The sequence below is a fragment of the Microsporum canis genome, genomic scaffold (genome assembly GCF_000151145.1).
Source record: "Microsporum canis CBS 113480 supercont1.3 genomic scaffold, whole genome shotgun sequence".
In the NCBI taxonomy this organism is placed as follows: Eukaryota; Fungi; Ascomycota; class Eurotiomycetes; order Onygenales; family Arthrodermataceae; genus Microsporum; species Microsporum canis.
Window position 1 is genome coordinate 2,783,964 of NW_003299167.1, and position 25,778 is coordinate 2,809,741.

The following is a 25,778-nucleotide window of genomic DNA, read 5'->3' on the forward strand; positions in this document are numbered from 1 at the left end:
TAAGCAGGGCCTGCTCTAAGGTTTTCACTAACCTAAAGTGCATGTCTTGTTATCGGTACATCTGAGCAATCAACGCTTTATCTTCACAGCTTGGACGCCCAAGGAGGGTGGATATGATCAAGACACTCTATGTTGCAGGCCGAGCACACCCACCAGCGAGGACCGCTCTGCGGGAGCATTTGCTTGCACCGAAAGCATGCCAATGGATGCTGTGCGAGCCGATAGACTTCCCGCCGATCTTGAAGCTCGATCACCTCCTGACGCTCTTCTTGAGTCTTGCTTGCGCATTGGCGACATACACCCTCCAATTGATGCGGTCGCACTGTTCCTTTAGCTAGTTGGCATTGATACGAATGCACTTTCCTCGTCCTTCCTCGTCTGCCGTCGCTTCGGCAATAGTACGCGTAGAAACAGCTGGTGCAGTACGGAGTGCATGTTTTCAGATGCGCAGATGCCACAGAGCTGGCGACGCGGAGGGTCGATGAACACGACTGGAGAAAAACGTTAGCCAATGCTAGGTATGCCCATATATCCCGCCACTACTTAAAACTTACTCGGCATATTTGGATGCGGCAGATCCTGCATTCTGACTTGCTCGCTTCGTTGCAAGTGAACCGGCGGAGTTCTTCCACCGACATGCCCTCAGCTCGTTGTTCAACCGGGGTAAGCTTGGATTGTACAGCATCTATGAAATGAAGCCTGGTGGAAGAATTTTGGCTAGCATTTTGGGTTAATTCGACCTGGAAATCGGCTCCCTCCAATGGATACTCGTCTTGAGTTTTGAATCCCATATCACGACTATGATATCTTCGAAGAAGTTTTGATAAATATCTGGAAGTATATCTCACGCCTGCGGAGGTGGCGCGCTTGATGATGACCAAAGGATGGAATATCACTTCAAAGTAGCGGCAACATCCGCAATCTACGATGTGGATGTGATGCGACGTACAAGTCAGGGTTCCAATAATCAAGTTAACCAGCGCGCACAGGAAATATAGAGCGCTTCGGGAGAGGCAACGTAGATGTTAGCGGGTTGCAGACAAGATGGGAGGTTCTCCAACCACCTACATGATCGCAATAGTCCATTTCATACTTGCTACCGCTTCAGAACAAATTTCGTTTGGAGATTTGTCTGGACTCCTTCGGTTCGCTTCGACGAAGATATTGCGGCCATCCGTCCCGTTTCTCCAATTTTCCGCGTAGGCACAAGGAGAGGACGAGAGAGGAAGATAACTGAGCTGGCTGCGTATGCCGAGAAGGAGAAGGGCAACAAGTGCCACGTCTATCAGCCCGATTATGAAGAGAAAGGGACCAAAGGCAAACCCTGAAATCCCAAACATGGCGATATTCCAGCCGAAAATGGTAAGCCCCTGTGTGTGAGTAGTGAGCAACAAGAGACTTGCGACAAAGATACATATACAAGTACGTACCACCTTGGAAACGAAGTTCAACCCCTTGAGAAACTCTTCGCCTTTGGGGAAGGCTTGGATATCGTACACTTTCTTGATCAGGTCGTACACTGCCTTGCCGTTGAAGCTGGCCATTCCTATCGGGATGTGATAGAGAAAGCGGAGGATGCAAGATGGGACGCCCGCCATGGCTCGTCTGATACGCTCGAAGAGCTCACCACCCTTTTTATAGCAATACCTCTGGTCAACCAAGGCCTCAGCGATGAGATATCAGGAGTTACTGCCGCAGTTTCTCAGGCGAGACTGTTCAAAGCAGCAGTCGGGACCTTAAATGGGTCCATCGAACATCCAGGTAGTGATCGATGACATGGTTTATGCGGCATGCCACGTCCTCTGCGTCAGGATGCGCCTTGGAGCAGCGGATGCGGGCGTTTTTGGTAGAGGCTCGTAACCATCGCCGTATCGAGGCCGTGAGGCTGGCGGCCCTCTTGAGCCTCACCGGGAGTGTATGTACAGCCTCGCCCAGGGGATGATCCCATAAGCTTACCGTGCTGTTCGCCAGTTACTCGACGCCCTGTACGGAGCAGCTGACTGGCCGTCTTTGGGTAAATGTCGTTACTCTTAACCGGTCACTTTGGCATGGCACTCTGCCGTCTTCACGCTTCCCTTGCAGAAAATCACCAGGCGTTTCGATCCGCCGGTGAAGGACCATGGCTCACACGATTGGCCCCCATCTGAACGCGCTCCATAATGCGGGAAAGGATGAAATCAGGAGAATCGCAGCTTCGACGTCGCGAGGTGCTAGTCAGGGCGGGCGGCGCAACGACGTCAAGATACCAGATCCGCGGCTCTTCCAAGCGCTGGGCGCAGCACCGATTCCAACGGACTGCACTGTTCCGATCCCCAGCATCAGCGAATGTGCCGTCCACTTGGAACTGCTTGAGGTGTTTTACTACTTGCGCGTGCGAGTTCTACAGTCCACTGAGCTGGACGCGGCGTTTGGAGTCTGCCCAAACAAGAGAACGGTTTTCCGCAAAAACTACTCGAGCCGTACGTACGAGCCGGTCGTTCTCAGAGACGGGACCTTTGAGGCCAGGAGGAGGGCAAAATGGCGTTACTTTCTGGATCTCGCAGTAATGCGGTTTATGAGATGGGCGAGAGCTCGCGGCCTTGAAGGGGAGACCGCACGCAGCCCTCTCCTCCCCCCTCTAGGTATGTACACCCACCAGACGCTGTACTCGGGGCCTGACGGGAGAATGTTGCAGATATCCTCATGGTTTGGCATGCACTGCTACTGAATCCGGTGCAGTTTCGAAAATACTGCGCTGACAATAGGCTGGTTTGGATTCGCAAACTGCCCTTCCCATGGCCAGAAATCGTGAGTTTCATGCTGGTCTCCGCCGTAGGCGACGAACGACTGACACAAAAGCTGAGCATAGCACAAGGCGATTGACTCCGAGAACTGGCTTTACACGCTGCCAAGTGACGACGTGCTAGAGTTTGCCTGTGACAGCTTATCGGTGTTGGATCTCTTTCGACATCTGGCCCAGGTTGGACGGACGGAGGGCAGGGCCAGGGCAGCGTTATCAGGGGCCAGCCCTCAGCCGTCTCAGGCCACTGCCCCAGGAGGAGGCGAGCTCCCCCCGGTCAGATCCGGATATATAACTTCTTTGCGTGCTACAGAGACTGGGCGGCCAGAATTCAGGGCGCTCAGGGAAAACGTCGAACGGCAAGTTTCGTTTGTCGACAAAATGCATGCGCACCTCTGGATTCGCAGCCCGGCGGTTGAGGGCACTCTTTGCCGCGCTATCGACCGGTATGTGAAATTCCTACGGCTGTTCAAGCACTATCCCGACACAACGCTTGTTCCTACGCTGGACATCGACCTCGTGTGGCATACACACCAGTGTTCTCCGGAGCACTACCGGCATTCTATGGCCGAGCGTACGGGGAGATTCATAAACCATGATGATACGATCGGCCAGCAGACCCTGGACGACGGCATGGACAAGACGGCGGAATTCTTTCTCGTGCGGTTCGGTCAGGATTACAAAGCCTGTAAATGCTGGGATTGTGAGGCTGTCGTGTTGGCGATTGAGGAAAGTGTTCACGGTGATAGGGACGGAGAGACGCCCCTGGAGAAGTCTATTGAGGATATGGTGCACCGGGTGCGGGCAGATGTGAACTACTACCGAGCAAGGGAATTGGAAAGGCGGCTAGCGAAGCCTCTCTCCTTCTAGTAGCTGCTTTCTGACCTTTGGACTATATAAGAATAACTACGAGTTTTGATACAGAGTAGGCTGTACCATAGCTTATCACCGGAATGAACAATCTAGAAAAACATAGCCCAACAATGGCATGCGGTAATACAACTCGCCTATACATCCCAACCGCTCCGTTCGTTGAACTTCCCCTCTTCAATCATCTGCACTCTCTCCGCATAACTTACTCTTCGGTGCACCGCCAATCTGCAAAATAGCAATTTCTCGAATTCTTCCGGTGGGACAATCATAGCTCCCAGCTTGAGCAAGTATCCCTCGGATTGAGAAGCTTGTTCGAGGCGTTTTAGAAGGATAATGCGAGGGCCAACATGATGGTAGTAGCATGGCGTTACTGGCCAAACGTTTGCTGAGTCGGAGGCTTTTGTCTCTGGGTTTAGGACCTCCGGAGCAGGGGCTACGTGAACATTCCCCTCATCCGAGCCAAAGGGCGGCATCCCGTGGAGTGACCGCAGGAGGTTGACCAGGCATATGATATATGGGTGATCCGCCCGACTAACCATGTCAAATTCGTTGATAAAGTTTATACAAACTCCGCCGGACTGCTGGTGCTGCGGATGGAAGGCCAGTGCCGGAGAGTCAACGACGGGTGGTGCCCCGAATGTGATGCAAGAAAGACGGATGGCGGAACTGGGCGCTAAGCATGGACGTATATAACCCGTTAGATGGCCCATTCCGGCAATGGATACAGCGCTTAAATTCTCCCTTACCAGGAATTTGGTTGGAAATATGGCGCAAGTAGAGTAAAGAGGCAACCGCGCCGCCGGCGGAGTGCCCAGTAAAGAGAATATGACAACGCTCGCTGCCAGCTTTGTGGATATACTCGTCGATTCTCTGGGAACATATGGCATTCAGGGTCTCGGCGCTGTTCAGGAATCCGGAATGGGCTTTGCAGTCAACGACAGCCGGAGTGTGAGATTTAGGGGAAATATGGCCGATATTCTCATTGCAGAGCTTCTGTCAGCTAATAGTCTCACATGGCTATTTCGGGGAACAGTTCTAGATCATGAATGGGCAAACTACCCACGATGAAGTTCGCAACGCTTTTTGGCTCCGCATTCGCGTTCACCATATGGTCCACAGGACTCGCACTCCCTCGAACTGCGATAACAAGCGTTGGCGAGAACTTGTTGTCCGGGTCGACGCCATCTCGCGGAGCTACAATAGTGGATATCATCGCTTTGACAGTGCCACCAACGGACGGCACGACGACATAATCGCGCGTGAATTCATAGTTCTGGCAACCATTCTGAGGAACTGAGGCTGAGGGATCATCATACACGTCCAGAGCGCACTTCCAGGCAATAGACACAAGATGCGCTTCTGATCGCGAGCTAGTCCCCCGCAATTAAACCAGACAGTTTGCTCAGTCAGTTTCGCCCAGGCGCTCGCAGGGGGACATATCATATTTCTTATTACCATGTCCAAGGCTCGCTTCGACTCCCCTTTCCTAGTTGCAACCGCGAGTTGTCAAACTTGGACGCTTCTCGATCCAGCAAATGCACCAAGGACTGGAACTGTTCAGGTACATTCCCTGAGGTGGAAACCCCCACGTAGTAAACCCCCCCCCCCCCCCCCCCCCCCGGCAACTAGAATTCTTCAAAACGAAACGAGGCTCGTACCATCTGGTTCAATCTGGTCTAGCACAGTATCAAGAGCCCTTGACAGGTCGGCTGTTGCAGCAGAGGCACCTCGCGAGTTATCAATAAACGCGAGGCCAGAAGACGTAGGCACCGCCGCAGACAGAGCCAAACCTTCAGCGCTTGCCGCATGGTGGCCCCGAATACTCTTCCAAAAGAATTTCTTCATGATCAGGACTCGATTGTTCAAGGGATCGAACCGTCGAAAAGTGTCGAGTTGTTACTGTAACGTTCTATAGAGGCTTCATATCATCACGTGATGCTTATAGCTCAACTTCGTGGATTAGTCAGCAGAAGAAGCGGAAAGAAAGAGAACAAAAAACGACGACTTGAAAACTCGCGGTTGGAAGAAGAAACAACTAAGAACTACTTTTGAAAGCAATTCTCTTCTAAAAGGCGAAAGGAAAAAAGAAGGCTCCGTCATGTCGCGTCACCATCCCGATCTCGTTATGTGCAGAAAGCAAACAGGCATCGCCATCGGCCGCCTTTGTGATAAATGTGATGGCAAGTGTCCAGTATGCGATTCCTACGTCCGGCCTACCACCCTAGTGCGCGTGTGTGATGAATGCTCCTTTGGCAATTTCCAGAATAAATGCATAGTGTGCGGCGGAGAAGGGATCAGTGACGCGTTCTACTGTTTCGAGTGTACCAGACTAGAGAAGGATAGGGATGGATGCCCAAAGATTATCAATCTGGGTAGTTCGAGGACGGATTTGTTCTTCCAACGGAAACAACATCGTGCTGGCGCTGGGGGTGGTGCGGGTGCGGTTGTGTGATACGACGGATACGGCCATCCTACATTTGACGGCTTCCTTGTGCTGTCCCGCATGCTTGGGGATATTTATTTAATGGAGCCGGAGATGTCTACACATATAGCCGTCCTCGAAACCCAACGAAGCTGGGATATCCATCTTATCCTAGGCTGATATTTATACCGCCATCTAAAGCTATCCATGGCATAACCATCTGTGTCTGGTTTTGTTGCTCTGAAAAGAAAGACCCAAAATATGCCTACCTTTTACCGGGCCTCTTTGGCCTTGCGAACGCTTTCTTGACCTCTTGGGCAGGAGGGCTTATCTCCTCTTTCAGTCTATCAGGTGTGATTTCATCAGCAGCGGATGCCTCGATCTATATGGATTCCACAAAACCACCGTCAGCATCTCGTCCATTCGCAATTTCATCTACAATCCCTTGCGGCAAATAGGCTTATAGACAGAGAAATAAACGCACCTTGTGATTTACAGATACACCGTTTTTAGCTGCCCACATCAACATTCCTGCGCGGCTGCTGGCGTGGAGCATACGTTGTTTGATAGAGGAGCCAGAAGGGCATGTATAAATGAAGATCAACTCGGAGGATTCAGGGTGACGGTAAAAGGTGTACTGCGGGTCGGAGGTTGGGATGAGGCCTGATAGAGAATCTGGTGCAACATTTGACTCTGTGCCCACAAGATTCAGCGTCTCCGTTTTCACATCGATGGCCTGTTATGATACACTAGTTAGAACCAATCGTAGAACATATGGCTATTTTTTCGATATCGTTGGGGTGGGTTATGGTACGAAGAAATGACTTACCAAGAGGACAGCAGCGCCATCTTGCCCTAGGCTCTGTAACGCCCCTTCGACCCCAACTCCGGTTTTGAACAGAACACTGCTATCTGAAGCCCCAGGGCCAGATAACTGACCAGCGCTGTTCGTGTCTGAACCAACAGTTCCTCCAATGCCGATGTCCATCCTCCTTTTCCACGTATCTCTCGCATCGTTTTCCTCTCTCTTCACAGCATTCAGCTCCCTCTCCTGTTCACCCATCAGTTCGTTCAACCTGTCATCGCCGCTCGACCCACCCGCACCGCTCTTAGCGTTCATATCCAGCTCCCTTTCCTTCCATTCCTCTTCGTCAAGCACCTCCTCGACGTCAGTAGCGAAAATGTTCTCCGCAAACTTCTCCGACCCGAGTTCACGGATAAGTGCGGTCCGGGTACTTGCAAAAAGTGTCTTGGAGCGCACTGGACTGTTTGAAGGGACAAATGTGAGTGCTATCAACCCCAAGTCTGCGTTTTCGGATGAGCGCCGGAGGAACAGGTATATCGGTGTCTTCGGCTGGAGGTGGTCGGAGAGAGAGGGCAGTGAGGTATAGAACTGGCTATTGAGGCCATTGCTTCCGCCAGTTGCTTGTGCGAAGGGGATCGGCTGCAGAGCAACAAGCTGTTCGCTGGTGATTGTTATGGGCAGACAGAACAGAGAGGGGTCAGACATGAAGCTCTCGAATGCATCGTGAACCTCCTTGGAAACTGTAAGAGTGTTAGCACAAGCCAAACAACGAAGATCGAGTGTCCTACCTGTTATTCCAGACTGCATCTTGAAATATTCATGGACTCGTGTTGGATATAATATGCAAACTGCGTTGTTGCTTCTATGAATGTAGCTTGTGAACCCCAGGCTGACATCGGCGGGACTTTAAACACCAAAAAACTTTCCCCACGCAGCTCCTCAACGTCAACCCATCTACAACTTCAAGACCATCAACAGTCAACAGCCACTACGGGGAGTATCAAGGATATTCTTTAAAGGCTGTAGTTTATTTATCACTGATCTATTTTCAACCTTTTGCAAGGCTGCCTTTTTATGCACCAAATCCAGACCCAGGAATCTATATACTAGCTCTGTCGCAACATGGCCAAAAATCATCCGACTGCAGAGCATCAAACAGAAGATACAAAATAAGAAAACGGAAAGAATAAAAAGAGACATGCGCGTACACTGGCTTCTAAATGGCCGCAGAGATGAAAAACAAGAACCAGCCGTGGATGAAAAAACAAGGCTCAAAGCCTATCGGTTCGAGGAAGATGCTGATAACCACAGAGAGCGCGCGCATATATATATATCGAACTGAAGGAGGTCGGGTATAAAAGGCTGAATGAACGATCCTAGACGTGGGAGAAACCGGTTTTTTCCCTGGTTCGCCAGAAGAAGGTTTTATTGTTTATTCTTCATACTTCCCACCCATGATGGCCCAATTGCTTCTCTCCAGCTTCTCCTTCAAGAACTCGTACACTGTGAAGGTGACGGCCTGACCGGGTGCGACTCTCATGACACGAGGCGTGATACCCTTATAGAATGCTCTAGCACCTTCTTGCTTGAACATCTCCTTTGAGATGGCTGTGATTCGCGATATGGCGGACTGTCCGGGCTCTCCGGGCGTCTTCTGCAGCCTGGTCTTGATGGTATCAATCGGCGCGTTTGAGAATGGACCCATAGCACCGGAGATGAGACCGATGCACATGGTCTGGTAGGATGGTAGCTCGTTGTACTGAGGCTGCCAGTCCTTCAAAAGCTTCTTAAGCTCAGAGTACGCCGTGAAATTGGCAGCTTGGTTGGTTCCCTGGCGGAGAGCCGTCAGGCTGACACCACGGTATATGGCGCCGAAGCCTTCCTCCCTAATCACGGTGAATAAGGCGTGGGGTGCACTTCGGTATTTTGGCTTATCGAGGGGGTCTGCCAAACTGTGGCTCTGGGCTTGTAGACGGATCTTGATGACTTCCATGGGTGTGACAACCGCCACGGCTTCGGTTACACCAGCAGCCAGACCAGCTAAAAGAGTGAATTGTTGTCAGTCAACGATTCTCTAGATCTGCAGAAAGCCTAGAGTTTGTTGCATTGCAAAACCGTTTCCCCCAATCTAATTACATACCAAGCATGTTGGCGGAACTTGAGAGCTTCCCCGTCTCGGGGTTCGTGAGGTATTGCTTATAATAACCATAGGATGTGAATCGGATGGCCATCTTCGGTATGATTCCACTGAGGACGGCTCCTAGACCCTTGTACAGTCCAAGGGCTGTTTCTCGTCTGATAATCTCTTGTCCAGTCGCAAGAAAGCCACGAGCTTTAACCTGCAACGATACCGTTAATACTCATGACCTTTGCAACACCAGAATATTTTTTACAAGCAAACTCACCCCCGGAGCTCGCGCCCGCTTCGAAAGCTGCATCCGTACTTTGATAGTATCTATAACTTACTGTCAGCAAAGAAGAAGCAAAAAAGGAGACGATCTTGAAACTTACCGAGAGGATGGCACACAAGAGCTTCCATCATTCCAGCACCACCGCCGGCTATACGATGAGAGAGTTAGACAAGTCTGCTTTCTTCCACGACCAAAGTGTGAACTGCGCGAATGCTCACCGATCAGGTTAACCGCCGCCGTGGCCGGCTGCTGCTTTTTGTCGTTTCCGTTTTTTGACGCCATTGCAGAGGATTGTGAGGGGTTGACGGTAGCTTGGAACTCGTACCAGAACAGCAGACTGGGGAGCAATTGAGTATATTAAGAAAGCCCGCGAGAAGGAAGAATGAGTCAAGAGTTGTCGAACTGAAGGGACAAGACGGAGTAAAAAAAGGGCAGGTTTCTCGCAAGACAATGCCGAGGATCTCTCACGCGGGCCTCCTCGCCCGGCGAATACAAGAGAGGAACGGGCATGACAGGGACCCCACGAAGGGGGTCACGGGCTAACGCAATTGAAGAGAGTTTACATGAGACGAAAGAGCCAAAAGTGCGCAGGACTGGGATATATTATTTTTTCCTACTGGCCAAACGCACCCCTCCAGGGAGGTGGAGCGGAAGCTTGGGGCAGGAACTGGATGCGCAGAAAAGCTCCCCGCATAGCCGCTGTTACAATACACATACGAGGGAAGGGCAGCAAGAGAGAGGGAGACAAGAGACGACAAGGGGCAGGCAATGCACCCAGAGAAATTAAACGATTATAAATGCTGAGCTGCAGCCAGTTCCAGAGCGGCCATTCGAGCTTTCTTCCACCCCTTCTTCATAGTATTATACCTGCCACTAACTTCTAGCAGGGCCAGCACCGGGTATTTCTTTTCTTTTTGCTGGGTGTATATCTGCATAAGAACATCACCAACTCCCACACTTTCTCCCAGGAATGCAGAACCATGAACCTCCCGAGGCTCAAGCCAGAAAGCAACCTTCGCCATGCAGCAAGATATCGAGAGCGTCGGCGATGCTTCTTCACATGTCGGCTCTTTTGCAAGGTCTTTTGCCATTTGCTATGTAATACCTTCGTGGGGCAAAAGAAGGAAGGCCAGAAAGTGCCGGCGCTAGTCCGGAGAACTTGTCTCCGCCCGTTCATAGCACAGCAAAGAAAAAGAGCCGAGGTTCATCCTTGCCTGGCCGCGCCCGGAAGAAGTTCCTCCGTCGCCGAGCGCCAAGACAGCAAGGAACAAGTCGGAACTGGCATTATGTAAGCACCGGTTTTATCCTTCCATCACTGACATATTTAGTTCGATAGAAGACGAAATATTTACTCTGCCATTTCAACGATGGCATTGGCAGGAAGAGGAGATACCACGCGGTGGAAGACCTACCATATAGTCATGTTAGATGCTATATCCTGACGGAATGAATTTACCCAAATGTTACTATGATACCATAGTAAAACGCACATATCGTGAGGTCCGGCGTGTTTCGGCGACGATCGTCTTTCGGCCGGTTAGCCCGACAGTTTTGCGATCTGCAGGAAATGAACAATACGATGACACGCAGGGATCAGTAGGAGCGCCCTTCTAGCAACAAAGCTAGCCCTTGAACAGGCCAGTCGCGATCTTGCTCCTCTGGATCAGCCAACGACCTGTCTTGTTAAGCAAACTGTATCCAATGCACGCCGGAGGTACTCATGCCAGATACGTGGACACTTCACACGCCAATTGCATACTCCCGGGACAAAGTATTAATTTTGGAAAAGACATTGGGCGTGCTGTACATAGTAAACAAATATACGGGGTAAGATACGATACAGTCAGTATACATAGTAAGCGCGTACCCTTTGAAATAAGCAATTAATAAGCAGTCTGTCATTGAAAAAGGGTATTCTCGGCATTTACTAAAAGACTCCAAGTACTAAATCAAAGGCTCTATTCAATGACTGCTCAAAGGAGGCTCAGCATTGAAAGGTATGGATTAATTAATAATTTTGGAATCTAGAGCTGCTGGACGCCCGCAAAGGTCGCACACTTCCTCTGATGTTCCAAAGACCCTGAGCTTGTTCACGTACTCTGCCCAAAATTCATCGTCAAATCGTGGAAGAAGCTTGCCTTCGATGACTTTCTGGACAATCAGGCTCTCTTGCTCCGAAGAAGGGCCCGTCGAGCCAGAACTGCTCTCTTCGTCTTCCATGCTCAGCAGGAGGTCAAACTTGGTTGCATGGCCGTACACGAGTTTTTTTTGCGTCTCCGTCTCCTTTGTGTCGTTCTTGGTCGGTTCCTCGGGTTCGGTTGAGAGATCCATCAAGTCGATCTCGGTAGCATCCCCATTGGTCCGATGGATAAGTGCCTCTCTTGAGGTGCTCGTCTCAAATAGTTGCACCGCGAGCTTGAGAAAAACCTGGGCTGTTATAAGGCTGTCGTACCCTGCTTCGTGCTGTGGGGCATTGGCTATGTATGCAGAGTGTTCAGAGTCGGTTTCTATAATGTGAAGAACATGTTAGTTGACGTGTTCTCCGAGGAGAAGAAAAAAATAATAATAAAAGAAGCGTCTGCAGGTGCATGGATTATAAATACCAAAATTAGGCACCTCCCTTGCTCCCAGGGTCTCATTTAATTTTGACAGGGCCGAAAATGCATCCCGTAATACACCCCCGTGTGTGGCCATATACTTCGTATCGACAACAACAGGGAACAGCTCATGAATCGCCTGCTGGAAGTCCTCCACACGTCCAGGCAGATCGCCAATGAAACACTTGTAAAAATTGACAAGGTCTGTGAAAAGGTTGTGGCCGACCAATACTGGTGGCCCTGCCCTCAGCTTCTCCCGGAGAGCCTCACTCCTCTTTGTGAGCATACTTCCTTCGGCCGCAGTGAACATTCCATCGGGCCTCCAGAGGAGTCTCAGGTCAAGCCTTGCTAACTCTCCGCCAGTTAAAGCTTCAATAACCCAACTGAGTCCTTTCTGACTAGTTATATTGGCACGTACTATCTGGAGCTTCTTTTCGGTGACCTTATTCTCCCGTTCCGCGTCGTACGGGATTATCTGAACAAAGGATTTCTTACCCACGCTCACATAACCAGGGTACTCACTGTTGATAATTTGGTGAACGAGCCGTTTTTGATAATTATCCAGCTCCAGTGGCAGCTTATGAGCATCCGTCATACCGGCGGGCTTTGGGATGTTCAGATAGCCATCCTAACTCGCGGGTTAGTCTAATATCCAACCTGCCGAAGAGTAGGCTTTTTCTACCTTTGGGCCATCCTTCTCAATCCATTCCTTGACGTCTTGCCGGACTTGCCTAAGGAACTCCGCTTGATCTGCCGCAAGTGTGTCTAGATTGATGGGAGATATCGCAGAATTGTGTTGGCGCACTCGGACCATTGCATCCTCTTCCTCTTTCCTCGAGATATAGGGAACCCCGTCTGTAAAAACGGACTCCATCCGAAAGCCATGGCTCACCAGGAATGTCACCGCTATGGTCACTCAGCACTGGTATCTCAACTGAGAGGAAAATTATAGGACTAACCGCTGTTTTGAAAGGACCATTTCCTCTCTACTTCAAGCCTTGGGTCCAGGAGGGGACTGAGAGGGATATTATATGGCCGCAGCAAATAAGTACCTATCTCGATTTAGTCCACACAATAGAGCAGGATAAAAACCAAAACAATCGCATCTATGTCGCTAGGATGCGGAAAAAAGGATTCTCCAACCATTCTCACTGTCTTCAGTCACCAGAGTGATGCCAACCTGAAGGATCTGATACTCCTCCGCAGCCTGCTTCACCTCTTCGTACCGCTTCTGCAAGCTCAAGTCGCCATCAGCATAAGACGAAGCCGGCCGCAGCTTCTGGTTGAATATGCCCGAGAATTCGAAGTCGAGGGCAACAAAGGAACAATCCCCTATGGCCTGCAGTATTTGGGGCAGCAGCTGTGTGAAGTTACGCTTCGTAACCTCCATGCTATGCCGGCTTTGCCTCTATAGAGAGATAAGAGACAAAAAAAGAGGAAAGACTGCAGATGTATGATGAAAAGACGTTCACATTCATGTAGGAACAAGCTCTACTTAAGAGAAACGAAAAAGGCACAAGAAGCAAAAGGAAGGACGTGAAGATATTATTTCGTCCTGCGTCAGGCGGCAAATATTTGGCTCTTGGTAGAATAGTTAACTAGACTATAGCTGGTTCACTAATGTCCACAAAGAAACTGATATATACAGCAGATAAAAGGGCAAACATCATGAAACTCCATGCTATTCCAATCTAGAATCAGACGGAAAGAATGAACGAACAGCTTTTAGTTTTTATATATCAGCCGTGGTCCCGTGATCGCAGAGACGAGCCGAGGATGTTTTTCTTAGGCGGCAAGCTTGCTTTTCTTACGGAAGAAGAAGACGGCGAAGACAGGTTGAAGAACCAGCAACGATCCCTCGACTGTCGCGTCCTGACCCTTCCTACAGCCATTGCAGAGACCTGACTTGTGCTATATCGCTGGGAGTTTGAAAAGCAGAGCTTTAACCATGGCAGACGAAGCTCACATGTCGCAATCCTACCTCTCGTCCTCGAGTTCATCGCCCATGTCCAACAAGCAGATATCACAGGTGTACAAGCAAGCATCTCAGCTGTTTCTCACACGCAGACTTCAGGAGTCTCTCTCACTACTCGAGCCTATCATCACACCGTCACCCGGCCAGGAAAGTGAACAGCAGAACGGAGAGGGCGACTCTCCAGCACCACCACTCGCACCTATTGCGACAGCCTCAAGCAATCTAAAGATCAAGATATGGAATCTATATATCACAATACTAAGCGCTATAGTCGATCTTGGACCTGAAGAAGGGAGGGCACAGCTCGGTCAGAAGGAATGGAAAGCTATCGCTACCACGGTCAGAGAAGGCAAGGTTTGGGATACCGTTGTAAACATGGGCTACCATGGAAGAGAAGGGTCTGTAGATGGAGATATCGTCTACAACCTGTAAGCCAACTCATTTCCCGCTATATGCCTGTGTCTGGTCTCTTTCTATTTTACTGACCACCATATCTCTCTAGAGCTACCCTTCTCTTGAACCATTCAGCTTCCCAAAAACTGAACCAAGAACGGCTTGAGACCTACTTATCTTCCTATGGTCAGCCAGATCTAGATGTCTCCGCGCACCTGCAGCACCTTTCTTCCGGCAAAAGAAAGCAACGGATGGCCTCTGCGGCAGGTGCTGATACGCCCAAAGATCTAGCAGTGCGCGTCAAGCTCCTGGAGATGTTCACCTTACACGTTCTTCCTCGAAATGATGAATGGGACTACGCTCGAGAGTTTATTAATCTCAGTGAAGCCTTGGACGACGATAGAAAGGAGACTTTCATTCAGACCCTAGATAACTTACTAGAAGAGAAAGAAAAAGGAGCGCAACGAGCGGCCGAAATTCAGCAAGAAAAGGAAGAAGAGCTTGAGCGGCAACGAAAACAAAGAGAAGATGAAGAAAGACAAAGCGCTGAAGAAGAGAAGAGGAAACAGGAGCGAGAACAGAAACAAAAGCAACAACAGGAGTCACTGGGAGGAAAGTCAACCGGCAATCACAGACGATCGAGTAGTGAAATCGACTACGGGATCGAGAAATCAAATCCAAACTCACCTATGAAAAATCGAGTCGTTAAACCGGCACTAAAGAAGACTCTTTCTTCAGAGCCATCGCCAGCCAAGCAAACGAAAAAGAGCACAACTGGGAAATCGCAACCCCTTGTGCTTGCGCGTATGCGAATATTGGCAAATTTACTGATTACCTTTATGAAGAACCTAGCTCGGTCACTAGTCTCGAATCCGCTATCATACTTAAAATCGCTTCTTGTTGTTTTAGGCGTTCTCATGGCGTTAGGGAGGCCGGATGTCCGCAACCGCATTCTTCAGGTCACCGGAGCTGGTTGGCAGAAGGTCAGAGGTACAATTGGGATGGGAGTCAAGGTCAGCTATATATAAGGTCGGGGCTCTACAGCCATTTTCTTTATTCCCTCTTTTTTTTTTTTTTTTTTAAAAAAAAAAAAAAAAAAAAAAAGATAAGTTCATTTGCCACTATATTATCCTTTCATTTTGGGGGCCCTGGAAGTTACAGGACGGTGAGCGCGGCATATGTCTTCTTTTATACGGCCACATATCGAAGCTACAAATAGTGAACACACATACCAACTACCATTATGGGGTTTCCTTTGTTTTACATTAGAATAACTTGAACAAGCTTGCTCCTCTATATACAGATATAGATACGGTATACCACATTAACAGGGTACCCTGTGAATATTCAATTTAAAACCTTTGTAATAATCCGTATCCAACGGGGGATTCATCCCCCCGCAGAGTAGGAGAGAAGCATCTGACCTGGCCTCTAAGATGCTCCTGGTCAGACCAAGGCCTTACTATTCTCTCAAGATCAATTTTCTCAAGGTTGATAGTGTCTACTGGACTAACTGGGTTTCTCGAGGAATCCGAACTTGACGCTCTAGTTGATTCCTCTTGATTTGCCCCTTTTCTGGCCACCTTGACATGCCGTTGTTGAAGTAGGGGAACCACAGAATTGGCACAAACTATTTGTTGTGTGGTTATATAGAACAACAGCAACAGATGTCTGCGCAGTTTGAAAGAGGTTCTCCGTTCTGTACATGGTGAATGGAAGCAGATTCTCAAGGCTGTTAGTCTTCGCAGCACCACAAAAACAGACGGCTATCACTTCTCTAGATGGGAGACGGTAGAACATATCGAAGCACTGGCCGTTCAGCGAGGAATTTTGGAGGATACGCTAGGATAAAGCATAAGCCTGTCAAAAACGTATACAGGGCAATGTTAAAGAATAAGGTTAAAATGACAGTCTCCATCCTAAGTGATTCAATGGCACGCGCGGCGAAGCAGGTAGAGAAACTCGTCCTGTCCTGACAAGGCGGCAGAGTAAGCAGATACATCGTAGTAAGGATCATAAAGTGAATAAACTCACCATACAAGCAAAACCATATAGATGGATAAAACTTTTGAAGTACAGTGTCCGTTTGTGCAACATATGCCTAGCGGATAATGTGGCCCACGGCCAAAGGAGATAGCACAGGCAACTCCGCCAACAGCCTTCGTCATAATCACATTTGACAAAAGAGTCGTTGGAAGACAGCTGGCAAAGATATATCCACCAATACAGCAACATCAAGCCGCTTGTTCGTATCAGTAATATATATCAGCCGTACAACAGTCGTCATAATCCCCGGCACAAGTCAAAAAGAAATGCCCTGGACCAGCAGATGAAGGGCCAGTTAAGGATATGCTCCTTTAGCTTTTGCCACGGGATGCTTAGCCCACTAACCAAGAAGATGGCGGCAACTGCTCCTATAGAATTGAATATTCCGCTCGTATAGTACCATGCGGTTTGGCAGAGTCAGGGAAAAGGTAGCCCAGCGCACATGCAACCCCTATAGCTATGATTATTAAAATTTCGAGGAAAATTGCCTTTAAAACAGAGGAGAAAGCTCCCTATCGAGGAATATTAGCCATTTAGCTCATATTTATCCTCAAAATGCAGATAGAGAGCATGTAAGGTGGTTTTTCCTGGCAGATCCGAAACAGAGCAGAGCGTAACCGTAACATAGAAAGAAAAAAAAGCAGCGAGAATAATAAGTGAAAGGCAACTGCTGGTCTATCAGACTACGGCTGTAGTTACAGCAGAGCCGTTCAAATGCATCCACTCATTAAGACATAGGGAGGCAGTTCCCGGCCTGACTTTTGCTCAGTATCCATACTGGAGATATACAGTGATGGAAAGGCAAACTGGGGGTATTAACAATATGCCAGAGAATCTATATCTGGCATCTTCTTGTTGCTTCCATCTACCACTATATAAGTACTAGGAAGAGAGGGGGGAAGGTAAGGAGTTACCAGGCATATCTCCTTCGCCCCCGAGCCATTTCCAAGGATGGTGCATATTTCCTTTACCAGTCATGCAAGTTCGAACTAGTTTCATCGTCGAGTTTGCCTATGGAATTGGCCGTTCGAACACAGTGATAATGCGAATATAAATTTTACGCCAGCCGAGATATGGTTTCTTTGATCATACTTGTTGTCTGCTTGGACAACGTTTGAGTGAAGAGAACCTCAAACTATATCTCCTGAAACACACAGCCAGTATTGTATGGTAGCATGAAGGAAGCAACTGATGGATATCATTCATTATATTTATAGACGTTTGCTATGGAAGAGATGAAGTAATATAACAGAGGATGGTACATTTAGATTTTAAGAGAGCGCACAATGCATGGAGCGTAAGGGGTACATCTTCTATTGAGTCTACCAAACGTTCCATCAGCTGCGCCTGCGGTATGCATAAATAACGACAACAACAGCCGAATCCTCTCATTTGCCTGAGTTTAATTCAAAGAGACTGGCAAATGCGCCTGTTTGCAGGGTCTATCTAACCGTACACCTTGAAAGAATGAAGGTACCGCTAGCGAAAAAAGACTGCAACTGGAAAAGTTCTTCTAGGCACTGTTATAATGGTCAAATACTTGTAGGAATGTAAGCAATTGATGATAAGGAAAGCGCCATGAGATTGAAGAAGAAGAAAAATCGAAGCCATAAAAAAAATATATATAAAAGCGCGAGACTGAATATATCACGTGACACTAGCGTGCCAAGGACGAAAATGGCTTCGATGGATTTTTCGATTCTGAAGCGGAAACGAAGAAGCAGAAACAAAGCTCTTTTTTTTTCGACCAAGGCATTGGGCTGCTGCATCGCTACAGGAAGGGGAGATGGCAGCAGGAAATAATGGGGCAAGGCAGATGGCCATGCTTCTCAGTACGTTACCTTGTCATGGCTCCTCTCTGGAGGCTCTTTCGATGGCTCTAACAAGAATATAGGGTCGAAGTCAAGGCTTGATTCAGCTGTTTGTAGGAATTGTCAGGAGGCACTGGGTCGTCGAGGTTTTGCTACAGCTACCGCATCTTCAGGAATAACTTCGGCCGCCAGCACTGTGCCGCCAGTCGAAGCTGCTGATGTTGTCCAAAAATTCCCTTACAGAATTAAAGCTGGTATCATCCTCTCGCGCGCACCCCGTATCACCCGCGATCTCACTCCCTTCGAAAAGTCATTCTATTTCTACCAGCGTCGACTGAACGAGCGTCTCGCTCTTCCTTTTACACGATACTTCTACTTCAAGCGTGGAACCCCAACGGACGTGGAATGGAAACGTAAATACAAAGATCGTCAGACACCCGCGAGAGACATTGGAAAATACAATGCTTATTCAGACACTGCTTGGAACGATGAACTGCTTGTTGGTGCAACCGAATCTGAACCACAGAACCAGGTAGAGGCTCTTGTCCGTGATGCGGAAGGATTTTCAGCCTCTGAGTCTGACGGAGACGCTATACACGAGGAGGTTCCAAAACCACTGCCAAGAATTACGGAGGCAGATAAGAGCGGTGACGAAAAGAGCTTGGATCGGGCAATGCAGCGTACATTGTACTTGCTGGTAAAGGTCAAGCAGGGTTACTGGAAGTTCCCAAGTGTAACTTTGAACGTTAAGGAGAACGTTCGAGCGGTAAGACACCTTAGTCCGAACAATGCTAGATAGTGGAGAACCAAAGACAAGTCTAACCGTTACATTTAATAGGGAGCTGAACGCAGTTTGATACAATCCGTTGGGCCAAACATGAACACCTGGACCGTGGGCTATCACCCCATTAGCCATTACGTTCAAAATTTCACCAAGCCTATAATAGACCCAGCAACGGGCGTTGAGCTTAAAGGCGAGAAGACATTCTTCCTCAAGGGCAGGATTCTTGCTGGCCAGGCCGATGTTACCGATAATTTGCATGATGTGGTCGACTTCAAGTGGCTCTCGAAGGAGGAGGTTGAGAAGCACGTAATGCTACCATATTGGAGTGCTGTTAAAAATGCGTTGGCGGAGAGATGAATGGTAGATTAACCTGGACTTTTCATCCCCTTGGCTAATCTATCACACACCCTGCATTTTACCTTGCGCAAGCGTTTGCAGGATCAAGAAGGTGTTTGGCTATCATACGCTTCGGCAGCCATCGATCCTTTTTAAACCTGATGTACTTTTAGACATTGTAAAAGACTTTTTTAAACCTGTGAATGTTTACGTTTATTTTATAATATATATCAAGACATTATTATGTAGAGCTTTGATTGATCTATATAAATATTCAAATAATACTCAAAACCCCTTCACACTCCGCACAAGACGCCTGCCAATTGTGTTTAATACAGAGTGTCAACATTATTTCGAGTTAAATTTTTGGCCTTGAACGACAGGCTGGGCTTTTGTAGTGCCAGCAGCATTCAAGCTCTTACCACACATCGCGCACACTGAATAGGTCTGCAGTCAGCCTTACTGTTGGTGGGAATAGCAAAGATAAAATACACAAAATAGGCTTGGCTGGATGTGGCACTTAAGAGCCGAATAAACTTACCATGTTTCCGGTAACTGCATTTCTGGCAATATTTCCATCCCTGATTCGTTTTCGTGCTGCAACTCTCGCAGGAGCTTGAATATGCAGCATATGGGTTCTGAGCTTTCTTACTGAGTAGCTTGTTCTATCACGGCGTTAGTGACGGGTTTCCTACCCACATACAGGGGCAAAAGGAGGGAATATGAGGATGAGAGGATGATTCGGAACAAAGGCTGTTATGGAACGAGGCAACAAAAATGAGCAATGATTCTCTTCGCATTCGGTCAAAACAAAACAAATATCATTCTGCAGTAGGCATACGTAAAGGCTAGAGTCCCTGTATACCGAGGAGCCGTTTATCCTTATGGATCATATATTATTTGACTTGTGCATTTGCATGTGAATGGTTGAGGCTTAGAAGAGCGAGAAGGGAATATAATCGAGACACTTGAATCAGGCAGAAGGGTCTGTATCATACCTTGGAGACACCAGTATTTCCTAGAGTCGCCGATGATTTTTTACTGTCGCCACTGCGGGCGCCACCGCCGCCAGCAGAAGAGGACATAGGAGACCCATAATACATCTCACTCTTTCTCTTAACCGCTGGCGTGGCAAGTTCGGTCTTTGCGACCTTTTTCTGACACTTTGAGCAGACCATCTTTGCCTTGCGGGTGAATGTCACGGGTCCTCGCTCTGCTGCCTGCTATGACAAATAAAGATGGTAAAATGAATGCGGAAGACCGTAGAGCCTGGTCATCGAGTGCCCAAACTCCCGACACTCCGCGTTGCAAATATGACAACAAGAGAGAGAAGATGCGCAAGAAAAGTTGGCTGTCGTTGTCGTGATGGACTGCGCCACAATGGCAACTCGGCTGCCTCCACCGCGCGTCTCGTGAGTGGCTGGTGTCTGTAGGGCTGACGGGGGTGATGTGGCTCGTGCTGAGACTTTTTTGACGACGTCCGATCTCAAGTCTTTTCTTACGATGTAATTACATACACCAGGCCTGCATCTGCATTCCCAGGGCCCCGTTGCGACCGCGAGGACGCATTCACTCTCTTGATGCCTGCAGAACCCCGCAATTCCAGTCTTAACATTGCAGGATTCAGTTCCTGATCGTGACGCTGTTTTAAAGTCAATTGAGTAAAAAAAGATGGTATCCCACCCACCACCATTCACTCGAGGGGCGACTAGAGCACATGCCATTCTCGCCTATTTTTATCCGCTTTGTTTAAAGCTTTACGGTCGGCCATGGCCGGCGGCGGGCCGCATCAGCGAGTCAATCTGTAGGGGAGGGTGGACTGACAAAGGGGACCTGGGCCGGAACTAACTTTGAGGATAACCTGTATTTTTCACCTTTTCCTTTTTTTATTACCCGGCGAAAAAAAAAAAAAAAAAAAAAAAAAAAAAAATTCCATAGAATCACTTTTTGGTTGACATAATAACCACATTTATCCCTCTAGATGGCGATTAAGCATGTGCCGCGGGCAAGACAGACATACGCAACATGTTACTGTATTTACGCACCAGCCACCTAGTCACACCGTATAACCTTCTATATCTTTTGCTTGCCTTGAGCAGAATAGTTTCTGATTTCGTGTCGAAGAGGGATCATGACCCTTGTCAAATGTTGGACTAGGGCCGGGGATCCATGACCTACCCTTTACATAGTACGTATTTAAGAAAGCCACATTTACTACGATCCGTGCAGTGAGCTCGAGCAAAGTTGTGGGTCCCTTAATAAACATGGATGGCACATTGGCATCGGTTAAGTTTGATCTGCTCAATGTCATACCAACATTCTCCTCCCTCGTGCGCACTCATCTGCGTGGAAACGAAGCCGACCCCATCCGGTTTTGCTACCTTAAGATGGAATATGAATAGCTTGGTGTGGCGACAATCTACACTGTGATTTTTTCACTCTTGCAAACACCCCATGTCATATCGGAAACCCTCTTGCCGATAATCAATAGTGTCCACAAAGATTGCGGCCAGGCACTCTACATTCTAACAGAAGGATATATCGAAGAGAGGTAGGCAGAATAACCATCTCTTAACCTTTCAAATGGTTCCAGGGTGTAGCCAAAAAAGTACTGACCCATCTAGCTCCTATTTGACTGGCTGTTCAAGATTCCTGTTCTGTAACAAGTTCAATACTGATATCAATACACCACGACGGATGGAGAAATAGACATTCCATTCGGTACGCTTGCCCTCCCACAAACACAGACCTGCTCTGCTATCATACATACGCCCCTGACATTGAAGATGAGACTATACACAGCATCGCCACGGCTGGTTAGTGTGGCGTGTGAAGGCTGGATGTTACTTTGAACAAGCACTCACGTAGTGTTGACAAAGGCCCGACTATTCAAGTGTATTGATCTGGAATGGTTGCCTTATTTTTCTCCCCGATTTATTCGGAAATATTATACGGAGAAGCTACGGCCCTCCCGTACCAAGCTTACTGCTCCGCCGTTGTATCCAAATGATCTTGGTGTGCCACCCAGAATTACCAAAGGTATGGTAAGCTTCATGCATCAGGGTATACATGTGCGTCAAACTTGTCCATGGGCAGCTTTTTATGGTATAATATTAAGATTATACGCCCTGCCCACTGACACTATCCAAACTTACCTATAAAGAGTGGCAATCTTCTTCGTGTCAAGGTATTTGTCGTTTGCCCAACCTTAATCCAACGATCCGGGTCATAGTCTTGATACGTTTCTCGTGACATAGGGCATTTTAACCGGTCTCAAAGCTCTCGATCAAATCATTTTGGTGGCGCATTCTGCATTTGAATCCCAGCTGAAGCCAAGCCTTGACACTTAATTATCTCGGTTTAATCATGCACAAAAGCTTCAGCGCCTTATCTTATGTGCAGTTTAACATGTTTGCGGTTCTGGTCATGTGCGGATCCTCCCTGGCGTTCTTCGTCTGCCCCTTGCGAACATACCTCGACTATATGCCTTATGCTCGTCAAACCGCGGTCTATCATTGGTGACAAGTAGTTCCAGCCAGTTACCGTGCGATCCATTTTTATGGCACGATTCGAAGCGGCGCTGCTGAACATCTTGACAACATGGAGCGCTACATCTGGCCAGACAACTGTTAACTTCCCACGAATCACGATGGTTAATTTGAGACCTGGAGAATGGGATCATTTTATGGACGAGGCCTGATTGCTCAGGATAAAGAGGTCATGATTTGCGGGGCCAGTTGTAGCACTTACACTTGAACTTAGGGTCCTAATGGAGTGTAACAAATTTTTGGGTGCAAATTGATGCTACGTTATAAAGGCCCGAGTTATGCCAGGCTAAATAAATAGCTTTTATTTACAACCTCTAGCACTCTCCTATAACGCTGCTGCTCTTCGCCTTTCTCTTATTGGAAAAAGCTGGGTTTTCTGGCTGTTTGGGATCTCCTGGGTATCCCTCTGGCCCTCTCCCTGTTTCTGTGTATCCAGAATTTCCGCTAGCCAATTCGCAGCCTCAAGCCTGCATAACTAACTCCCTTGCCGCATAATTGAGATCTACCTGCCGCCCTCTAGCAGTTCTGCCAATCTATATACAGTTTCTTCGACCGAGATCTTAACCAGCTGGCGTATAATTATACCCTTTTGGTATCACCTTAATTATTCAAATCCCACACATGCATATACGGATCTCGCATACCGAAGCCGCCTTCTATGTGGGTCGCTAGTTAGATCTTCTACAATTCATCAAGGTGTGCGAAACGTCTTTAGCCACAGAATCCGCTTTTAGACCAGGGCGATAAATCCGCCATCGGTGGCTAATAGCTCTCCCCCTCCCCCTTGCACATAGGTATTCGGACTGACATACTTTCTTCTGTTATCTAATTTTCTTTTTTTATCTCCTTTATGAGATAGCATGGTGACCACTGACCACTAGCCTTTTTGCTGGTAGTCGTCACAATACATTCCCCCCCCCCCCCCCCCCCCTAGATTTACTATAAGTTGTACGGCCCGCCCAGCTATAAGGAGCCTCGGAGACCAATTTCATTTCGTCAGGTCAGCCTCGCCAACTCTTATCGTCCATTCTTCGAGACGTCACGCGACCAGGGGCTGAGAGCGGCTCCCATTCAAACGAGTTTTATCGGTGTCTCAGTACCACCTTGCTTCGCTTCGGGCGCCCGGGTGCTTACAATACTGCGAGAACGCATCATAAAACTGAATCGGATCACTTTGCAGTGCGGTGTCATAGCTGAATTACTTGCCCGAACACTGTGCAGTAATAGGCTAAGCCGGGGCTGTCTTTTGTTCGGAAAAATAATCCTAATCGTGGCGGGTATATACTGAAAGAGGACACCGTTGCTCGATCATCACTCAATCATCCTATTTTTATTATAAAATCCGACAGAAAGGCCAGCTCGGGAGGGGCCCCAATAACCAAAGGCAGGGAGGTCTTCAGCCCTACGGGGTGGTCTCGGTTTGACAGCAGCAATTATGCCTCCAAATCCAACATCATTCACTGCACTTAATGTGCCGTCGAGGTATACACTACCAGAAAGCATGGAGTATTTCTCTCTTGCGGCACGTCCAGACACAGATCTTTGGCGCAAGCCGCCAGACCGTGAAACCTCCACTGCTCCGATATTATATACGTCTCTCCAAAGGCCATTTGTTCTCGCTGAAGTAACAGTCACAGCAGATTGGGAGATGGAATGGGACCAAGGAGGCTTGGTTATATTTTCCGGTCCTCCTCCGGGACGAGGTTTAACAGTCCAGTGAGTAACAGTGGAAGTCCTTAAAGAGAATGAGATTAGTAGCTAATCGACCGTATTCATCGCTAGACCCAACAGCAGAAATGAGTCTATACCAACCACAATCATCAACCTAGAAAATAACGGCAGTGTCAGCGATACCAGGGAACGGGAGCAGCCTCTTCAACCACCACCGTACCCGGACTTTAACTTGGGGCAAGGTAAATGGGTGAAGGCCGGCCTCGAGTTCTCTGCAGGAACTGTCAATGCGTCATCTGTCAGTGCCACATCTGACGGAGCAGACTGGTGTCTCTCTCCATTAGCGCCACCCAATCAACCGACGAGCATAACCTCATTGCGAATTAAACTTGAACGCATCGGCCACTCTCTCTGGATATGGTATCAAATCCCGCCATCCTCATTCTCAACCGACCAACAAGCTAGTCATAGCCCCAGATCAGCTGCCCAATCATGGCGGAAACTGCGCGAAGTAACATGGTTTTTCTGGGGTGTGGAAGACAAAAGCGTACATGTTGGTGTCTATGCTTGTCGACCAGCGAATATCTCCATATCTAACACCATGTGGGCAGCGAGAAACGGACACCATATTCATGACAACAGCCCATCATCGAACTCACTTGTAGTAGAGTTCGAAGACCTAGAAATATTTTAGCCTTTTCGTTGTTTTGATGTCAATTTCTGGCTTGTTTGTAAGAAAAATTCTTGCTATTTACCACATTCCGCCCTGTTTGCTTTTTTTTTTTATAACGACTTAATGAATATGTGGGCTTGTTGCAAATGCCCGCTGCTTATACATAAATATATGAATACTATATATATATATCGCTTGTCTTTCCGAATTCTCGAGACTCTGCCGTTGAATATAACCGTGACGCCGTGATACTCCGTTGGTTAATTAAAAACAGCTAAACTCTTTAACTGTAACTAGGGATCAAAAAGTGAAGCGGGACACGGTTTATTGAGATCGTACGCAGGGTTCTTCGTTGGTAACGCAACCGCTTCGCCTGCGGATCAGCGGCCATACTGTCGTATTCCTCGATCGCTGGGGAAGTTCGTCCATCCCAGAAATTCTGACTTGAGCCACGAATTTTGTTCCTTATGTCTTGGCGCTAGATTAAGTTTGTCGGAGCGTCCCGTCCCGGGATCCGAGTCCAAGGACTAGTGCATCACGTGATAGCCACCAATCCTAGGCGTGGAAGGACTGTCACAGACATAGATCTTAGATTATTGATGATAAAGTGATGTATCCGGGTTCTTTTCTTCTCTGTTCAACCTTGTGTTAGGC

At 48.2% G+C, this 25,778-nt stretch overlaps 12 protein-coding genes across 12 annotated transcripts; 6 read left to right on the forward strand and 6 right to left on the reverse strand.

The window, feature by feature from the left end:
- Positions 1-83: 83 nt before the first annotated feature.
- MCYG_03902 (conserved hypothetical protein) lies at positions 84-1,598 on the reverse strand (the record flags this gene model as incomplete). Its single annotated transcript, XM_002848350.1, has 4 exons — positions 84-491; positions 555-1,002; positions 1,069-1,370; positions 1,431-1,598. The coding sequence occupies 4 exons, from the start codon at positions 1,596-1,598 to the stop codon at positions 84-86; spliced, it is 1,326 nt and encodes a 441-aa protein (XP_002848396.1).
- A 521-nt stretch (positions 1,599-2,119) lies between these two features.
- MCYG_03903 (conserved hypothetical protein) lies at positions 2,120-3,649 on the forward strand (the record flags this gene model as incomplete). Its single annotated transcript, XM_002848351.1, has 3 exons — positions 2,120-2,621; positions 2,675-2,787; positions 2,849-3,649. 3 exons carry the CDS (start codon positions 2,120-2,122, stop codon positions 3,647-3,649), a joined length of 1,416 nt encoding a protein of 471 aa, XP_002848397.1.
- Positions 3,650-3,786: 137 nt separating this feature from the next.
- MCYG_03904 (conserved hypothetical protein) lies at positions 3,787-5,497 on the reverse strand (the record flags this gene model as incomplete). The annotated part of the gene is made up of 4 exons (XM_002848352.1): positions 3,787-4,325; positions 4,399-4,645; positions 4,716-5,008; positions 5,311-5,497. 4 exons carry the CDS (start codon positions 5,495-5,497, stop codon positions 3,787-3,789), a joined length of 1,266 nt encoding a protein of 421 aa, XP_002848398.1.
- A 216-nt stretch (positions 5,498-5,713) lies between these two features.
- Positions 5,714-6,108, forward strand: MCYG_03905 (pre-mRNA-splicing factor ini1; the record flags this gene model as incomplete). Its single annotated transcript, XM_002848353.1, has 1 exon — positions 5,714-6,108. The coding sequence occupies one exon, from the start codon at positions 5,751-5,753 to the stop codon at positions 6,102-6,104; it is 354 nt and encodes a 117-aa protein (XP_002848399.1).
- Positions 6,109-6,339: 231 nt separating this feature from the next.
- On the reverse strand, positions 6,340-7,686 carry MCYG_03906 (twinfilin A; the record flags this gene model as incomplete). The annotated part of the gene is made up of 4 exons (XM_002848354.1): positions 6,340-6,456; positions 6,559-6,810; positions 6,904-7,619; positions 7,668-7,686. The coding sequence occupies 4 exons, from the start codon at positions 7,684-7,686 to the stop codon at positions 6,340-6,342; spliced, it is 1,104 nt and encodes a 367-aa protein (XP_002848400.1).
- A 625-nt stretch (positions 7,687-8,311) lies between these two features.
- Positions 8,312-9,572, reverse strand: MCYG_03907 (succinate/fumarate mitochondrial transporter; the record flags this gene model as incomplete). Its single annotated transcript, XM_002848355.1, has 5 exons — positions 8,312-8,919; positions 9,020-9,218; positions 9,285-9,334; positions 9,391-9,438; positions 9,509-9,572. 5 exons carry the CDS (start codon positions 9,570-9,572, stop codon positions 8,312-8,314), a joined length of 969 nt encoding a protein of 322 aa, XP_002848401.1.
- A 698-nt stretch (positions 9,573-10,270) lies between these two features.
- MCYG_03908 (uncharacterized protein) lies at positions 10,271-10,709 on the forward strand (the record flags this gene model as incomplete). The annotated part of the gene is made up of 2 exons (XM_002848356.1): positions 10,271-10,578; positions 10,619-10,709. 2 exons carry the CDS (start codon positions 10,271-10,273, stop codon positions 10,707-10,709), a joined length of 399 nt encoding a protein of 132 aa, XP_002848402.1.
- A 585-nt stretch (positions 10,710-11,294) lies between these two features.
- On the reverse strand, positions 11,295-13,277 carry MCYG_03909 (conserved hypothetical protein; the record flags this gene model as incomplete). Its single annotated transcript, XM_002848357.1, has 5 exons — positions 11,295-11,797; positions 11,894-12,515; positions 12,570-12,742; positions 12,847-12,939; positions 13,031-13,277. 5 exons carry the CDS (start codon positions 13,275-13,277, stop codon positions 11,295-11,297), a joined length of 1,638 nt encoding a protein of 545 aa, XP_002848403.1.
- Positions 13,278-13,835: 558 nt separating this feature from the next.
- MCYG_03910 (peroxin 26) lies at positions 13,836-15,283 on the forward strand (the record flags this gene model as incomplete). The annotated part of the gene is made up of 2 exons (XM_002848358.1): positions 13,836-14,290; positions 14,365-15,283. 2 exons carry the CDS (start codon positions 13,836-13,838, stop codon positions 15,281-15,283), a joined length of 1,374 nt encoding a protein of 457 aa, XP_002848404.1.
- A 2,767-nt stretch (positions 15,284-18,050) lies between these two features.
- Positions 18,051-19,253, forward strand: MCYG_03911 (mitochondrial 54S ribosomal protein YmL17/YmL30; the record flags this gene model as incomplete). Its single annotated transcript, XM_002848359.1, has 3 exons — positions 18,051-18,133; positions 18,196-18,878; positions 18,951-19,253. The coding sequence occupies 3 exons, from the start codon at positions 18,088-18,090 to the stop codon at positions 19,251-19,253; spliced, it is 1,032 nt and encodes a 343-aa protein (XP_002848405.1).
- A 327-nt stretch (positions 19,254-19,580) lies between these two features.
- MCYG_03912 (cript family protein) lies at positions 19,581-20,420 on the reverse strand (the record flags this gene model as incomplete). Its single annotated transcript, XM_002848360.1, has 3 exons — positions 19,581-19,669; positions 19,774-19,897; positions 20,231-20,420. 3 exons carry the CDS (start codon positions 20,408-20,410, stop codon positions 19,581-19,583), a joined length of 393 nt encoding a protein of 130 aa, XP_002848406.1.
- Positions 20,421-24,215: 3,795 nt separating this feature from the next.
- Positions 24,216-25,145, forward strand: MCYG_03913 (conserved hypothetical protein; the record flags this gene model as incomplete). The annotated part of the gene is made up of 2 exons (XM_002848361.1): positions 24,216-24,496; positions 24,563-25,145. The coding sequence occupies 2 exons, from the start codon at positions 24,216-24,218 to the stop codon at positions 25,143-25,145; spliced, it is 864 nt and encodes a 287-aa protein (XP_002848407.1).
- Positions 25,146-25,778: the final 633 nt, after the last annotated feature.